Genomic DNA, 17259 nt, shown 5'->3' with positions numbered 1-17259 from the left:
TTAGCCGTGTGGGTGGTGGAGTCCTACAACTCCCAGCATGTAGGACTTTTTCTTTATCTAACTATGCATAGGATTTGCATTTTGGGGCTGCAATCTAAGCCCAATTTAATATAGTGGATCTTACTTATGAGTAAACATGCCTAGGATTGCATGGTTAGATTCTATAACACAAGGCTTTCATAACACTAAACTCTGTTCATCTTTAATTGCGCGCACACAAGTTAGCGCTATGTCCCTTTTCTTAAGCAGCATACAAAAATAAACCCAGAATAAATAGATTTTAAACATTTTGGCCTGACTTTTTGAGTGACAATGCAATCTTACACATGTCAGCTCAGAAATAAACGTCACCGCATTCAAGGGGTCTTTCTCCTAGGTAAGTGTGTGTAGGCTTGCAGGCAAAATTGAAGTCTTATACACACTTACCTGGAAGTAAGTCTCACTGAACATAGCGGGACATATTTCTGAGTAGATGTCATGTTTACAGGGGTGTGTCGCTAGTTTCTCTCTCTTAGCAGATATCCTATGAATTGCACTGCAAGAGAACTCTGGAATTTGCCTTTCCCGGACCCAAACTCCCATCCTGATATAATTAGGAACTGGCATGATCTAGTCAAGTGAGCTTTAAGAGCCTGCATTTTCTTAAGCCCAGGTGGGGTTTTTCAAAGGTCTGATTCCTTTCATTCCCACCTGCCTTTTAAGGCCGTTTTCTTCTATAGCAGAGCCTTGAATTAGAGGACGGCTATTTGTAGGGTGGCGTTGGAATGGAGATAGCAGCATTGTGTCCGCTTTATCTGTTTAAAAGATAGGGAAGCGAATTTGTCCTTCATTAACTGACACCCTCCAGTTGAGCAAGCTCTGAAGCAGTAACAAAAAAGCCATCTGTGGTAGACTGCAGTTGCAACCTTTTCTTGCACCCTAGAAACTAACTCCCAGGTATATGCAGCCTTGAATCTGTGTTTTGCTTCTTTTACATTTTGTTTTAACTGTTTTATTCTGTTTTTTTTTTTCATTTTATCTTGTACACCGCTCTGAAATTTTTCAATGGGGAGCAGTATATAAATATTCTAAATAAATAAATAAATAAATATTCCGCTTCTAGGGTGCACCAGGTTGGGCAAGACAGCAATAATAATAATAACAATAATAATATTAACAATAATAATAACAAAATAGATGGCTTCCAAGCTTGCAACACTACCTCACGTGACAGTGTCCCATGATCTCATTAGGGCAATGTTCACAGCTCCATGGCTATAGAATAATAATAATAATAAAAGCAATTAAATTCGACCCTCCTCTCTGGCACAAGCCCCGCCCCCTGCCCCGCCCCCTTTCCGGCATTTGCACCTGCCCCATGACACATCTGCCTCCCCCTCCCTCCGCAGAGCGTGCTGTTTTGCAGCTGCTGAACCACGTGAGACCTGAACCTGGAAGAGCCTCCCTCCTCTGAGCGACGGCGCGGGGCGGCCAATCGGCGAGCGCAGCCCGAGTGGGAGGAGGCGGGACCTCGGAGGAGCTGGGCATTCCAACAACGGAGCGAACTTCGTCGCGGCTGCCGGAGACGGCGGAGGGAGGGGGGCAAGGAGCTCGGAACGGCGGCGGCCGCCGGGTTCTGCAGGGTCCGCGCGGAGGGTGGAGGAGGCGAAGGAGGGAATCGATCCAAAAGGAGCCCTCGGAGGGAGGCGCCCGTAGCGGGAGCGGCTGCGAGTTCGAATCCCGGGTGGGGCAGTTTGGGGTGGTGTGACTGGAGTGGGAATTGGGGGCAGCTGAGATTCTGAGAAGTGTGGGGGGGAATATTTTGGAAGTCAGCCCTTCTTCCCCACCCACCCCCCAAAAAATCTCCCTTTCCCCTCAGACCCCAAGAGAGAGAGAGAGAGGCCAGCACTGGCTTGAAGTGTAGGTTGCAGACCATTAGGGCCTTTTGCAGTTGGGGGGGGGGTTGTCATATTTTTTTTGGGGGGGGTCATAACTGGGGAGTGCAGCTGGACAGGCTAGGAGAGTGGGTGTTTTTAGAGAGGTTTAAATTGAGCCGCACCAGGGGCCAGGAGGCGAGTTCGAATCCGGGTGTGGCCCTGCTGTCCCCATGGAAGAGGCCAAGTCGAACGAGAGGAGCCCCCTCTTAGGGGCCACCCGCCGGTGGTGGTTCGCCAGCTCCCCCGGTCCCAGCGTCTTCCGCGGGCGGCGCTTGGCGTGCGCCGCGGTGCTGCTGGCGGAGATGCTGGAGCGGGTGGCCTTCTACGGCATCACCTCCAACCTGGTGCTCTTCCTCAATGGCACGCCGTACAACTGGGAGGGCGCCCAGGCCAGCCAGGCCTTGCTGATCTTCATGGGCATCACCTACCTGGTGTCTCCTTTCGGGGGCTGGCTGGCTGACGCCCTGCTGGGCAAGTTCCCCACCATCTTGGTCAGCATGGCCCTCTACCTGCTGGGCATGCTGGCTTTCCCCGGCATGGCTTTCCCCGGCACCCGGCAGTGGCTCTGCGGCGAGTCGCACCCGACGCTCATTGAGAACTGCTCAACACCTGTGAACGCCACCACCGTCGCTCCGTGCCCGCTGGATGAGGACCGCTACTGCCTTGTCCCCGCGTTCGTCGGCCTGGTCCTGGTGGGACTCAGCGTGGGCTCCGTCAAGGCCAACATCACACCCTTCGGAGCCGACCAGGTAGAGTATTCTTGTATCCGTTGCCTTCCCCTTAAAACAGGGTCGTGCATGTGCTGGGTGGGATCAGCCATGCAGACAGATGATGATGATGATGATGAATTTCATTTCTATACCGCCCCATCGCCGAAGCTCTCCGGGCCGTTTACAACAGTTCATAAAAATACAAAGTTGTCACTCCGTTGTCGGTGGGGCTGACCAAATGGAGTGCACCGGGAGCTGGGTCAAGCTGAGCCATGCGGTTGGTCTAGCCAGGCTCAGCATGGTTAGGTATGCTTTCGGGTGGATTCCTGCATCGAGCAGGGGGTTGGACACAATGGCCTTATAGGCCCCTTCCAACTCTACTATTCTAGGATTCTATAGGTGCATGCCGTGGGCTTGCATCCCAGCAAGAGCCACCTGGAGTTGTTCCTCTTCATCATTGCAACCTACTTATCCACATGCCTCTCACTCTGGCCCAGGTGAGGAGGAGGAGCAGATGCTGCTGCCTCCATGCTGCCTGGTTCTCTGCCTAGCTAGCAAATGGGAGCAAGGATGAGAAACAGGGTGAGGAGCGAGAGCAGCTGATGACGATGGGGGTGAGAAGGGATGGAGGGGACCCTCAAAACCCTGGAGCCGGGTCCATCACTGTTCCCATTTTATTTATTTATTTATTTATTTATTACATTTATATACCGCCCCATAGCTGAAGCTCTCTGGGCGGTTTACAAAAGCCATCTTGCTGCCCTCCAGATCTTTTGGACTTTTAACTTCCACCGGCCCTGGATGGCATGGGCAATAGCCAAAGATCCTGTGAATTGTAGTTTCGAAACAACAACCTGGGGGCATCTGGCCGGGGAAAGCTGATCAAGCGCAGACGGGTTTGCTCTGCCTTGTAGTGGTACTTAGAAGTCATGGCAGCTACAGGAAGTGATGGGAGGTTGTATGCTTTGCTGACTTGGTGTAAGACGACTTTACTTCCTCTCTGACTGTCCCTCTCTGTTGGCTATGCTGGCAAAGCCTGATGGGAATTGTAGGCCAAGGCACCTGGAGGGGCCCACGTTGCAAGGAAAGGCCCCTGGCTCAGCGTGTTAGAGCGCCAGTTTTGCATGCAGAAGGTCCCAGGTTCGATCCCCGCCATCTCCAGGTAGGGCTGGGAAAACTCCTGCCTGAAACCGTGGAGAGCCGTTGCTGCCACTCAGTGTTGAAATTCCTGGGCTAGATAGACCAAGGGTGCCGGATTTAAGAAGCCATGCCTTAGGGCCTCATATTAGGAGGGCCCTCTAAATATCTTGGAGTTAACTAAGATGTAAGATAGCTAAGGTGATATCGCTTTGGTTTAAATACGTTGGAAGGTCTGGTGGGAATTACAGCGGAGTTGCCTTAGAGAGAAAGCGTGGCAACGCAGCATTTAGTTTTGGAGGCAATATGGATCGCGTTAGAGCCAGTTTAAAAGGAACTCAAATCAATTTAATTTATTAGTCCGTTTTATATACATCTTCCAAAAAGGGTATCTAACACGGTTTAACTACAAGCACCCGCTAGTGCTAGGTGGTACTCTTTTATTGCCCTTATGATTATAATTAATATATTTCCCCCTCCCCTCTTTATTCTTATGGTCTGGGGCCTCTGAAACTTGACATGACTTAGGGCCTCAGCATGTTTTAGTCTGGCCGACTATAAGGCAGTTTCTTGTGTTCCAGATCACATCAGGGTTTGTTCCTGGATCTTTGGGGAGTGCTCCCTTTTGCGCGTTCCTACTCCGTCATTCTGCAGACCTGCCATGTGGGTTGCTTGTCCTCAACTAGTGTGGTGTAGTGTTGGACGGGGAGTCAAAAGATCCGGGTTTGAGTCCTCATTCGGCCATGGAAACCCACTGGGCGGCTTTGAGCCAGTCACAGACTCTCAGCCCAACCCACCCCACAGGGTTGTTGTTGTGAGGATAAAATGGAGAGGAGGAGGATTATGTATGCCACCTTGGGTTCCTTGGAGGAAAAAAGGTGGGCTATAAATTGATTTATTTATTTATTTATTACATTTCTATACCGCCCAATAGCCGGAGCTCTCTGGGCGGTTCACAAATGCATTTATTTATAAATGCAATAAATAAATGAGAAATTGGATTTTCTATGGCTCCTCCCTCCCCGCCTCACCATCCCATAATCCGGGGGGGTGGGTGTTTCTACCTTTTTTCGAGGAAGCTTTTTCACGGCTGGTCGTCTCCCCGTCACGTCTGCCAGGGAAAGTCTCTCGGTGGTGGGAGGTTTCCAGGACCGTGTTCGAAAGGGCAGCGAAGTCATTTCATTCGCTAGGCCTTCTCTTGGGGATGTTTTCAGGGAAGTAGAAAAGGGCAAGCAAAATGTTGGCGTGCCCGCCTTTTAAGGAAAAGGCAGAAGTGTTGTAGGGTTGGATGGGGAGATAAGGGAGAACAGGATGTAGGTGTATAAAATTATGCAAGATGTCGAGAAAACGTTCAGAGAGGTATTTATAGAAATGGAATAAATAATTAAATGCTGGCCAATAGCCAAAGTTCTCTGTGGGGTTCCCTCTGCATTCTCTGAAGTTTCCTCTGGAGGGGTGCTCAGAAGCTGCCTTCTCCGTTGGGCTACAACTCCCATTATCCGCAGTCACTGGCCTTGTTGGCTGCTCTGATGGGAGCTGTAGTCCGCAGCGACTGGAGGGACCCGGCTGCCTTTGAAACGGTTTATTATGACTACATCGCCTGCAGGCGTTCGCTCCTGTTAACTTTCAGCACAAACTTAGCTGTTGTAATGTTTGCACTGGCACTTGAGCGGGGATTGAATCGCTCCATGCTGAGAAGGAAGTTCTTGCTTTCTTGAATTCCTCCGGAATCAGCGAGAGCCCTCAGCCAAACGCTGCCTTTGAAACACCTTCCAGAAACCGTTCTTCCTGGGAAGCTGGAAACAGTCCCACTGAACTCCAAACCACCCAGACTTCAAAGTAACCGGAAGAAACGTACAGATTTTGCACACCGTCCCCAAAGTAATTTAGCGTCTAAATTAAAGTGAGGGGGAAAGGCCGTTTTCTGCTTGAAAGTTCGAGTAGAGCCCTTGAAATGAACGGGATTAACTTAAGTGCCGTTCATTTCAATGGGTCTACTCTATGTAGGAGTTTAGTTGGATCCTACCCCTACGCTACCGCTGCTGGCCGCAGTAGATATTGGTCTAGATCTAGGGTGTTGAACCTTTAATCATCCCGAGGGTCTAATTCCTTTTCAAAGCAACTCTTGGTGGTTCAAGTGGTGGGTGGAGCCAAAGGGGCGGGGCCAAAAAGTCCAGCCTATTTTAGCTTTAAAGCCCTTCCTCCCCGTAATTAAACTTTAGGAAAGACATTTCAACCGTTCACAATAGAGGGAAGAACTGCCTAATCGCTAGGAAACCACAAGATGATTGGTGGCCAGAGGGGAGGTGGGGCTAAAGGAAGGGTGCGTGGCAGTCGGGGACCTGCAGAGGGCGCTATTGGTACCACCAGCAGGCCGGATTGGGACCCCTGCGCCTAAGTTTCTGCACCCCTGGGGTAAATAAACTGCCTGCCTGATGCAGTAATAAAGCCAATCTGTCGGTCTGCGATACGAATAACAGTTTCTTAGCCGCGAAGTCACACGCTTCGCTTACAAAACAGCAGGATAAATCATGCACTAGTTGTGGAGTTCACACAGCAGTGTTGCTGTTGCAACAAACACACATACGCATGCACACAGGGACCTTTCCAGGAACGTAGACGTATGCAATGCAGTGACTTATACTGGCTTTTCTCCATCGCCCCACAAAATCTGACTTTGAATGTGATGTTCCTGCTTTCTTCCAGTTCCTCTTTCGTGGCACGTTGCATGCTGTCTGTTTCCTGTTCTTCTGTGTGACACATTCTGATTTATTTCATTTTATTTATTTATTTTATTTTTGGCCTCTTTCAATTCTGAATTTGGCCTCTTTGGCTACAAGGAAACGAAAGCAGAATTAGAAGAAGAAGAAAAATTCCCTGTTTCCAACACAAGGTGCAATCCAGCAGGCTGTTCTACTCTGTACGCGCCCATGAAACTCACTGTCGTGCCCCGTTTATTTTAGCAGAGAGTGTGCAGTAGAATTTCCTGTTGGATCATCGTCAGTTCTGGAACAATTATCCAGAGTTTCCTTCAAATGCATTAGATCGGCCTATGCTCAGAATGAAAGGTTCGACACCTTTGGTCTAAGAGCACAGGACAGGTTAGCCAGGGGAAAAAAGTGAATGAGGAAAGCGGGCTGCAAGCTTCCAGATCACACAGGACTCTTCCTTCACGGAGGGTGTTAAAGAAGAAGCAAGCAACAAACAGACCCTAGTCTGGGGCTACGATGTTGAGTGTGTACCCGGCAGGTTTGCTATTCGCTCAGCCGTGTTGGCATCAATCCCAAGATGGAGGGAACTAAACACTTGAATTTGGCGATATTAGGTCATGGAGCATGAACCGGAATGTCTATCCTGTTGCGGTGTACGAAATGTGCGGGTGGCCTAAGTGGAAAAGTTTGAAGGGCTCAGCAAAGGAGGTTCCCGGTGATGATTCAGCAAAATTCATGGGCTGCTGCAGAAAGACAACTCTGCATTGTGTTTTTGTGTGTGTGTGTGTTTTCCTAGAGCTGATAGCTTTTCAGCCAGCGATTGTGTCAGGACCACTGAGTGCAAATGCCGTCAGTTAATCACGAGGTTGGTCTTCTGCCACACGGCCCTCTGGGATTTTGTGTGTCTTGTGTCGATATCGGCCTGAAACTATTGTCATTGAGGGCACGGAGGGAGTTCATGTTTTTTTTCTTTCAACCAGCCTTCATCCAACCTGATGCCCTCTGAATGTTTTGGACTTCAACTGCCAACAGCCCCAGCCAGCATGGCCGGGTATGCTGGGAGTTGTAGTCCAAGGCATCCGGAGAGCAACAGGTGGGGAAGACTGCTTTAAACGGAGCTGCCCTGTGAGGCTGTAATATTTTTTCTAACTCGCGCAGTCTACAGGCCTCTTGATAGAATGAAAACGCACCAATGTGCAGTTTTCAGCTGCCCTGAAAGCTGTTCTGATTTGCCCTCCTTGGTTGGCTGTTGTTTCATTATTGCCCTTTTCAGGAGCAGGGAGCTTGTGTAACATTTTGTTAGTGTACGTAGACACGGTTGAATCGTAGCGACACTATCAGTACAGCCGCGTACCGTTGGCAAGTTAAATGTTCTAAATTCAAGTGGGACCTGCAACAAAATATTGTGGTGCGGAGAGGCCCCGTTCACTCTTCCAGTGAGCCAGCCATGCCCTCTTCCGTGATGCTCCATTCCATTCCCCCTCCCACACAGTTTTCTGTCTCTCAACACCCCTCCCCCACTACACTCAGTCATTGGGCTGATTTGAGGGGTTCCCCCACCCCAGCCCTTAGGGTTCCCCCTATATATATTTCCTTCCACAAACTCTGGAGTTCCCCAGCGCCTGTTGATACGTCCTCCTTGAGTGTGGGTGGTGCCATTTTGGCTATCAAAGGTTTGGCACGCAGACCTGTGAGATTGCTGTTGGTGATAGTGTGTGTGTGAGTGTGATTATTTTAGGATTTTCTGCCACAAGACAGGGTGGTTGCCACTAGTTTACATGGTTTAGGAGGGGGATTAGACAAATTTACGAAGAGGGGTACATCTATCGCCATATAGTGGTTAGCCAAATGGAACTAGAAATGCATGAGAATTCTGTTTTGGGGTTGGAAACCCAATGGGTTTCAGTTCCGTACCGTTTCCTTTGCTCTCTGCACACTGCTTAGTGTAGTGGAGCTATATTCTGTACTTGGCAAAGGACTTGTCAATTTCATCCTCCCCTTCAATGCTTCCCAAGGAAAGGGGTTGGGGTGTGTGTGTGGAATTGACACATTCTTTGACAAGTAGAGAATATGGCTCTGCTGAGATAAATTAAGTACTGTATGCAGGGGGGGATGAAATTGACAAGAGCATTTACAAGAGGGGACCACGCCTCCACAGGGCGGCATAGAAGATGGGTGGATTTCCAATCCCGCGCACTTGCGCAAGAGCGTAAAGAAAACGCGGGCCCCGTTTGCGCCAATTTCAAGATCGCCGCCCCTAATAAAAATCCGACTTGTGCAAGTTGGGTAAGGTGTGTGGCTGGTGCACATGGTGAGAGGGGGGCTGACAGGCAGTGTGTGTGGGGGGCAATGGCCATCCCTCCATTGAGCAGATTCATCTGAACCACCATTAAGGCAACTTGCTTCAGAGTCCGGGGTCAAGGAAGTCCGCTAATGAGTCAAGGCATCTGTGGTGCTGCAGGTGAACGAGAAGTTATTGGGAGGTAGGGGAACATCTTGGCCATCCCTGTTTTCAGATGTGAAGTATTGGACAGGGATGCTGGCGAGATACAAATATGATCAGCTCGGAACTTTTTTTTTTGCATCTCTCGGTTCCTTCTTAGAGAGTGTTCTGGCTGTGTGCACCTGCTCTTCAGCGGCTTCCTGAAATATCTCTGCCCTCATTCTCACTGCGGTGGAAAAAAATGTGCCTGGAATGGACCGCTTCTCGCTGCAGGTGGAGCTTCATGTGGCTGAATGCTCCTTCAGCACCACCCGTTTCCCAATTCCTTTGCATATAATATAGGTTAAGGAGAAGCATTCTTCTAGCAGCTAGCCCAGCTTTCTTCTCCCTGACTTGCTAGCTTTCTGTGTGCGGGGAATGCACTTTTATATAGAGAAGCATTCTGTCATGGGGGAGGCTCAGTTGAAGCTGTTCTTAGAAGGCTAAGCAGGTTTCTTCTAGCCCATCCTACCTCAGCCTGGAGCCCTCCAGATGTTTTGGACTTCCACTCCCCTCAGCCCCAACCAGAATGGCCAATGGTCAGGCATACTGGGCGTTGCAGCCCCAAACATATGGAGGGCACCAGATTAAGGGAGGCTGTTCTAGCTGTGTCATCCCTTCCCTAGCTTGCTAGCTTTCTATGTGCGGTGAATTTGCTTTTGTTTGGAGACTCCTTCAGCCAGGGGAACCCCAGACGGAACCATGATGTCAGTGTAATGACACTGCTCTCCTTGCTGTGTTGTTTAACCTATTGCTTTATTTTATATTATCATCATCTATTATTATTATTAGTAGTAAACTCCTGGAGGACAAGAAACTGACTATTTTTGTTCATGAAACTCTGTTGTGTGCCATACAGGCTCATTATGCTGTTTAAATGATAATAATATATATGAGGCTGAGCTAGTGGTCCATCGCAGCCAACATGGGTCTAAATTGACAGCTTAACAAATTAAATTTATTTATTTATTTATTTAACCTTTTGTACCCCGCTCTATATCACTGGGGTCTCAATCCGGCGTGCAGATAAAATCAGAACGATGTAAACGTATATAATATACACCGCTAAAAACATACTAAATCGTTAACAAATTAAAACCAAATGGTATTCTCTGCTCTTTTTTAAAGAAGAAAGCACACACCCACACCTAAAAAAGCAGGAAGCCTGTGGCTGGTTGACAGTCTTGCGTCCGACTTTTATCTGACTGCAAATTCGGTCTTTGGCAATCTGATCTGTGGGGTTGTTTTCTTTTAATATATATTTTTATTAGGTTTCCAAACAAACATACAAAGTACAATAAACTTTTTTCAGCCAGAAATTACAGCAAAATTACTTTCTTTTCAAGCTTCAGCTTTTATTCCTTTACCCTGTTCCCTCCCCCAGCCCCACATAGATTGCCCCATTTTCCTTTCTAGGGTGGTATAGCATCTTTCCTTATTTCTTCCATTTTATTTTGTGTTATTTTATATTGTTTTATAGCCCTGCTTCTTTTTCAGGAGTCCCAGAGAGTCCTATAAGCTTTTGCCAAAGTTGTTCTATTCTTTTCTTTCTTCATATATTCTATATGTTTTTGCCAATCCTTAAAATTATCTCTTTGTTTTATTCGTCTTTGAAATTGTAACTTCTGTGTCAATTTTTCACTAAGTTCTATTTCCCAAATTTTCCTTTTCCGCATAGCTGCTGTCAGCATCTTTACCGTCTTCTTTTAAAGAAGAAAGAAAGCAGGGCGCCCACCCTCTGGCTGCTTGACAGTCTTGCATCCAACTTTTATCTGACTGCAAATTCAGTCTTCGGCACTCTGATCTGTGGTTTTGAGCAAAGGAAGCAATTCTCCGATAGAGAGAGCTTGTTCAGAGAAATGTGGCATCTGATTCTAGCCCTGCTCTTAAGAGATTAGGGAGAGGGAACAATTCCTTTTGAGCTAATTACTTCTTACGTGTCATTTAATCGTTCTTACATATATATATATTTAAAATCTCTTCCAGGTTAAGGATCGGGGCCCTGAAGCCACGCGGAGGTTTTTTAACTGGTTTTATTGGAGCATCAACTTGGGGGCCATCCTCTCCCTCGGCGGTATCGCCTACATCCAGCAGAACGTGAGCTTCCTCGTCGGCTATGTCATCCCGGCCGTGTGCATCGGTGTGTCCTTCGTCGTCTTCTTGTGCGGCCAGGGCGTCTTCATCACCAAGCCGCCCGACGGCAGCGCCTTCACGGACATGTTTAACATCCTAGCCTATTCGTGTTGCTCCCGGAAAAGGCCGGAGGAATACTCCAGGAATAGGTATGTAAAGGCGCCTGTGATAGAGGCAGCGGGTGGCTCCGATGTCGGCGGGGCGGCGGTCCGCGTTGGGTTTCAGTTAGAACTCTGCAGGAGCTTTTCAAAGAGCTGAACTCTACCCCCAAAATGGCACCTTAGATAGCTGCTTTAGGGTTCTGACTGGTTCAGGCTGAAACCCAGAGCCAATTCAGAGCCTCATTTATTTATTTATTTATTTATTTATTTATTTAATTTATATACTGCCCCATAGCCGAAGCTCTCTGGGCGGTTTACAAAAGTTAAAAACAGTAAACATTAGAAGTATACCAAATTTAAAAACATAAAAGCAACAGTATAAAACAACAGTATCCATTTAAACAACAACAGTTCTGGGGGCCGTTGAAAAACAACCAAACTTAGCATATGCTATTAAATGCCTGGGAGAAGAGAAAGGTCTTGACCTGGCGCTGAAAAGATAACAATGTTGGTACCAGGCAAGCCTCATCGGGGAGATCATTCCATAATTGAGGGGCCACCACTGAAAAGGCCCTCTCCCTTGTTGCCATCCTCCGAGCTTCCCTCGGAGTAGACATTGACATCGGAGACACCAGCCTCCACTGAGGACACGCGCACTTTCATGCAGGGGCGGTGTTCTAGCTCGGTAGGCAGAGCTCCTGCTTTGCATGCAGAAAGTCCCGGGTTCGATACCTGGCATCTACAGGTAGGACCAGGGAAAACTCCTGCCTGAAACCCTGGAGAGCTGCTGCTGCTGCCGGTCAGTGTTGACAATATTGAGCTAGACTCAGCCTTCCTCAACCTGGGGCGCTCCAGATGTGTTGGACTACAATTCCCAGAATGCCCCAGCCAGCTGGCTGGGGCATTCTGGGAGATGCAGTCCAACACATCTGGAGCGCCCCAGGTTGAGGAAGGCTGAGCTAGATGATCTGACTCAGTATAAGGCAGCTTCTGATGCTGCATCAAACAATGCTTAAGTTGCACTTTTCATGGGAGGAACCGTAGCTCAGGAGTAGAGTCCCCTGCCTTGCATCCCGAAGGTGCCAGGTTCGATTCCTGCCTTCTCCGGATAGGACTGGGAGAGACCTTTAGCTGGAGCTAAGGAATTTCCAGCCTGTGGGTCTGACATGAATCACGGAGACTCCCCATCTGGTCCATGAAGGCTTGGGGGCTCTCTCCCCAGCCCTTTCCCAATTTGCTCCCCAAGCCCCGCCCCTGGAGGCTATCAGGACTTGGCGAGGAAAGAAGGAGAGGAATCTGTGCTGTTATCCCCACTCTGGCATCATCCTTCCAAAGGCAGAAGGTGTGGAATGGGCAACCTGTGTGGCAACGAGGGACAGGGCCTTTTCGGTGGTGGCCCCCAGACTGTGGAACGATCTCCCTGACGAGGCTCGCCTGGCACCAACGCTGCTATCTTTCCGGCGCCAGATTAAGACTTTCCTCTTTGCCCAGGCATATGGCGGCACATCTTAATCACCCACATGTTTATTTTTTAACAGTTTTTAATGCTTTATGTGTGTATGTTCCGTGTTTTAGAATTTAAAATTTTGTATACTTGTTTTTATCTCAATTTTAGAATTTCTGTAAACCGCCCAGAGAGCCCTGGCTATGGGAGCGGTATATAAGTGTAATAAATAAATAAAAAATAAATAAACCTATTCAGGATGGATAAAAGGACATAGGTAAACTCTCGAATTCTTCACATAGGGCCAGATCTCCACCAACTTTGAAAACGGTTTGAAACCTGGGTCCTGGGCCCCAACAGTTGTCACTGCTGTTATAAACAGTTTTAAAGCAGTAGTGTAGATCCTGCCTAGGTGTAAACTGTGGAACTCACTTCCACCAGATGTAGTGATGGTCATCAATTTGGACGGCTTTGAGTGGGAGTTGGATCAATTCCTGGAGGAGAAGGCTATCCATGGCTACTAGCCCTGATGGCTCTATGCTTCCTCCAGTACCTGAGGCAGTAAGTTTATATGCACCAGGTGCTGGGGAACGTGGGCGGGAGGGTGCTGTTCTACTCATGTCCTGTGGGCGGATGGTTGGCTACTGTGTGAACAGAATGCTGGTCTACCTGAGAGAGCGCCTTCTCCCTTACCAACCTGCCCGGTCACTGAGGTCATCCGAGGGCCTGCTCCTGGTGGTTCCACCTAGATCCATCCTCCGATTGGAATCCACCAGGGGAAGAGCCTTCCGCGTGGTGGCCCCCCTCCTGTGGAACTCCCTGCCTCTGGAGGTCAGACAGGCTCCAACCTTGTACTCTTTTCAGCACCTCCTGAAAACATCTTTATTCTAAGAAGCCTTTCTTTAACATGCAGCCTTGGATTTCTGTGTTGTTGTTTTTTGCTTCTTTTTAAATTTTGTTTTAACTGTTTTATTCTGTTTTTATTTTCATTTTACCTTGTACACCGCTCCGAATTTTTTTCAATGAGGAGCGGTATATAAATATTCTAAATCAATCAATCAATCAATCAATCAATAGACCCTGCGTCTGATCCAGTAGGGCTCTCCTTATGTTCTAATCCCATCTTAGCAGTTTGGGTTTTCCTCCTACGTATCTTCTGTCCCCTTACAAGCTTTGAGGTTCCCCCCAAGCCTGGTGATAACCCTCATAATTTGTATGTGGAAGGTGGCATCATATCTATATAAGGATCTACGCTCAGAGAATGAGTTCATTATTGGCAGACGCAGGATTCCAAAGAAGTTCTGTTGTGCAAAGTTGCGCGTCTCCGACTCCGTCTGACCTTCCCTCTTTGCGTTTCGGAAAGGGGCCCCCAAGGAATACTGGAGCCGCAGCCTCCCAAGCAAAGCCTCTTCGAGATGGCCAAAGCATCCCGCGGAGGGCCGTTCCGGGAGGACAAAGTCGAGGACGTCAAAGCGCTCGTCAAAATCATCCCCGTCTTCCTGGCTCTCATACCTTACTGGACGGTCTATTTTCAGGTTGGTGATGGGACCCACCCACCCGTTTGCTCTTGATTCCTCTTACGCACCAGAAGCCAGATCCGGATCCTTTGTGGTCTGGCCTTTGAGTTCAGACGGGTTCCGTCATTGCCAGTGGGTCCGAATGAGATCTGTCGCTCCCTTAAAAACACCTTGTGGCGTGTGTCCTGCGCAGAGTGTTTCTGTCCCGTTCCTCCCCGGGCACAAAGGATCCGGAAACGGCTTACATGCAGTCAGTAAAATAAGACAGTCCCTGCCTGCAGGCGCACACTGTAAAAAGACACAACACACAAGGAAGAAGTGACAAGGAGGGAAGAGGGGGGAAATGTAGTCTTCCAGAAGGGCTGGTGCATGGAGAATAAGATTAGCAATGGCTAATCATGATGGTTGCGTGTTACCTCCAGTATCGGAGGCCGTGCGCCTCTCAATACCAATTGCTGGGGAGCATGAGCCGGAGGTGCCGTTGCGCTCACGTGTTGCTTGTGGGCTGCTTCTGGGCATCTGCGTGGCCACTGGGAACAGCCTTTGGTCTGATCCAGAAGGGCTCTTCTTCTGTTCTTAAGGATAATTGTTTTTATCAAAAGTGGGTAGCAGGAAGGTCCAAAAGCTGCTGGATCCCTTTGCAAATCAATCTCTTTAATCCTCTCCCGCCCCCCCTCAAAAAAAAATTAAGCATCTCCTTCCAGAAACAGGGTCTTTGTTGACATCTCCCAGTAGATTGGCTGGCGAGATCACATCACGCCAGTCCTTTTACAACTTCATTGGCTGCCAGTCCAGGTCCGGGCCCGATGCATAGTGCTGGTATTGACATTCAAAGCCCTAAACGGTTTGGGGCCAGGTTATTTGAAGGAACCCATATGTACTCTTCCCATATGTACCTGCCTGGACCGTAAGATCATCTACAGGGGCCCTTCTCCGTGAGCTCCTGCCAAAGGAAGTGAGGCAGGTGGCTACTAGGAGGAGGGCTTTCTCCGCTGTGGCACCCCGGCTCTGGAATGAGCTCCCCAGAGAGGTCCGCCTGGCGTTGCCAGCTGAAGACCTTTTTATTCACTCAGTATTTTAACACTGAATTTTAACTTAAATTTAAATTTTACTGTTTTAACTCTGTATTTTAATCTTATATCAATTTCTGCTGCGTGGTTTTAGACTGGTTGTGCTTTTTATGCTGTATTTTTATTTATTTATTTATTTATTTATTTATTTAAGGATTTTTATGCCGCCATTCAGCCAAAAAAGGCTCTCACGGCGGCTTACAAAAGTATTTCTTGACAGTCCCTGCCCACAGGCTTACAATCTAAAAGACATGACACAAAAGGAAAAGGGATTGGGAGGGAAGAGGAGGAGGAGGGGGGAAAGGAAAGCAAATTCAGGCACTACAATCTTAGTTGCAAAGTTTAGCAGTTACAGTTGACAGCAAGAGGGAGGGGGCTCTGAGCTGGAGCTGGACCCAGGCACGGTGGAGAGGTGCCTGGCTGTTGCTTCCTCCCTCACTGGTGGCCTCTGCAGAGACAGTTGGTAGCAGGAGGGAGGGGGCTCTCAGCTGGAGCTGGACCCAGGCCCGGTGGAGAGGTGCCTGGCTGCTGCTTCCTCCCTCACTGGAGGCCTCTGCTTTTAACCTGTTCGTTGTTTTATTATGGTTTTAATTTCTGTGAACCGCCCAGAGAGCTTCTGCTATTGGGCGGTATAAAAATGTAATAAATAAACAAACAAATAAATAAATAGATTGTGATCTCCTCAGGGCAGGGACCCTGTCCTTTGGGGCTGGGTTTGACACCAATGACCGCTCATGGCGCTGTCTTCTTTTTAATTTCAGATGCAGACGACCTATGTCCTCCAGAGCCTGCACTTGAGAATCCCCGAGTTTTCCAACAGCACCACGAACAGCACCTCCAGCAGCCACACGGTAAGGGCTAGTGGTGGGTGGGGGAAGGAAATGCATCTGCTTCCTGAAAGAGCTTGCCTGGGGAGCACTTCCCGGCTTCTTTGTTTCATTATTTGCTGTACTTCTTTTCTGCTTTTCAGAGAAACGTTGCCTGCCAACGCCGTTCACGTCAATTAAAGAGAAAAAAAGGAGGGCGGGGGTGTGGGAGGGTGTTTGAATGGCTCTGCCTTCAGGGATCCAAACTAAAAACACATCGGGAGCAATCCCATGGCCCCTAGACAGGGTGCGGGAGGCCATAGGATAACTCGGATTTCTGGATCCGAGGTTGGAGACGGTGCTCTGACCTCGGAGCCAAGAATCTGAGCTGCCTGCCCCCTCCTCTTCCCTCCCGGCACAGAGAGAACCTCATCGCTTGCCTCCCCGAGGTTTCAGTCGTGAGTTTAGAGAGGGAGGGAACAGGGGTATGCTGGTGGGCGGGGAGGGAAGGGGGCTCCGGAGGTCTGCTTTAACGCCATATCGCCCAGCGGTCAGCTAGTCCAGAGCAGAGGGCAACCCTTTTTCTCTGGCTGAAATGGCTGTTCTCTTGTCTTTTTGATCACGGCCACTGCTGAGGCAGGGTAGTGCACCACTGCCAACCTAGCTAGGCAAGGAAACATTCCTTTCCCGGAACTCTGCACAGGCTCAGAAGCTTTCTGCCCAAGGTGCCAGGGGGTTTGCAAGCAAAGCGTGGCAGATACCTGTGGAGCTATCAACCCATGCCAGGGTCCCTTTCTTCATAGAAGAGTAGAGTTCATGGTAGGAGATGATGATGATGATGATTTATACAGTGCTTTCTAACGAAGCGCTGCACATGAGTCAGGAGTTTACAAAAATGGAATAATACAATAATTCTAATTAAAGGAAAGGAAAGGAACCTCTCGTGCAAGCACTGAGTCATTGCTGACTCTTGGAGGGACGCCAGCTTTCACTGACGTTTTCTTGGCAAGCCTTATAGCGGGGTGGTTTGCCGTTGCCTTCCCCGGCCGTGATTACCTTTCCCCCAGCTAACTGAGCACTCATTTTACCGACCTCGGGAGGATGGAAGGCTGAGTCGACCCGAGCCGGCTGCCTGAAACCAGCTTCCGCTGGGATTGAACTCAGGCCGTGGGGAGACTGAAATTAAAAGAACATCACGATAAAACCTTAACCCATATAAACCATGTTGCGGC

General features: G+C 48.8%; 1 protein-coding gene across 1 annotated transcript in view; it reads left to right on the top strand.

Annotated features, from left to right (window-relative positions):
- The first annotated feature begins 2086 nt into the window (after positions 1-2086).
- SLC15A4 (solute carrier family 15 member 4) overlaps positions 2087-17259 on the top strand; it is a 42113-nt gene continuing 26940 nt past the window's right edge. The window contains exons 1-4 of the mRNA XM_063143895.1: positions 2087-2665; positions 10943-11238; positions 13998-14169; positions 15983-16072. Of these exons, the coding sequence (XP_062999965.1) occupies positions 2087-2665; positions 10943-11238; positions 13998-14169; positions 15983-16072 (1137 nt within the window). The remainder of the gene's footprint in view (positions 2666-10942; positions 11239-13997; positions 14170-15982; positions 16073-17259) is intronic.

The sequence above is a fragment of the Elgaria multicarinata genome, chromosome 18, assembly GCF_023053635.1.
Source record: "Elgaria multicarinata webbii isolate HBS135686 ecotype San Diego chromosome 18, rElgMul1.1.pri, whole genome shotgun sequence".
NCBI classification, from domain to species: domain Eukaryota; kingdom Metazoa; phylum Chordata; class Lepidosauria; order Squamata; family Anguidae; genus Elgaria; species Elgaria multicarinata.
This window is presented reverse-complemented; position numbering and strand designations above follow the sequence as displayed.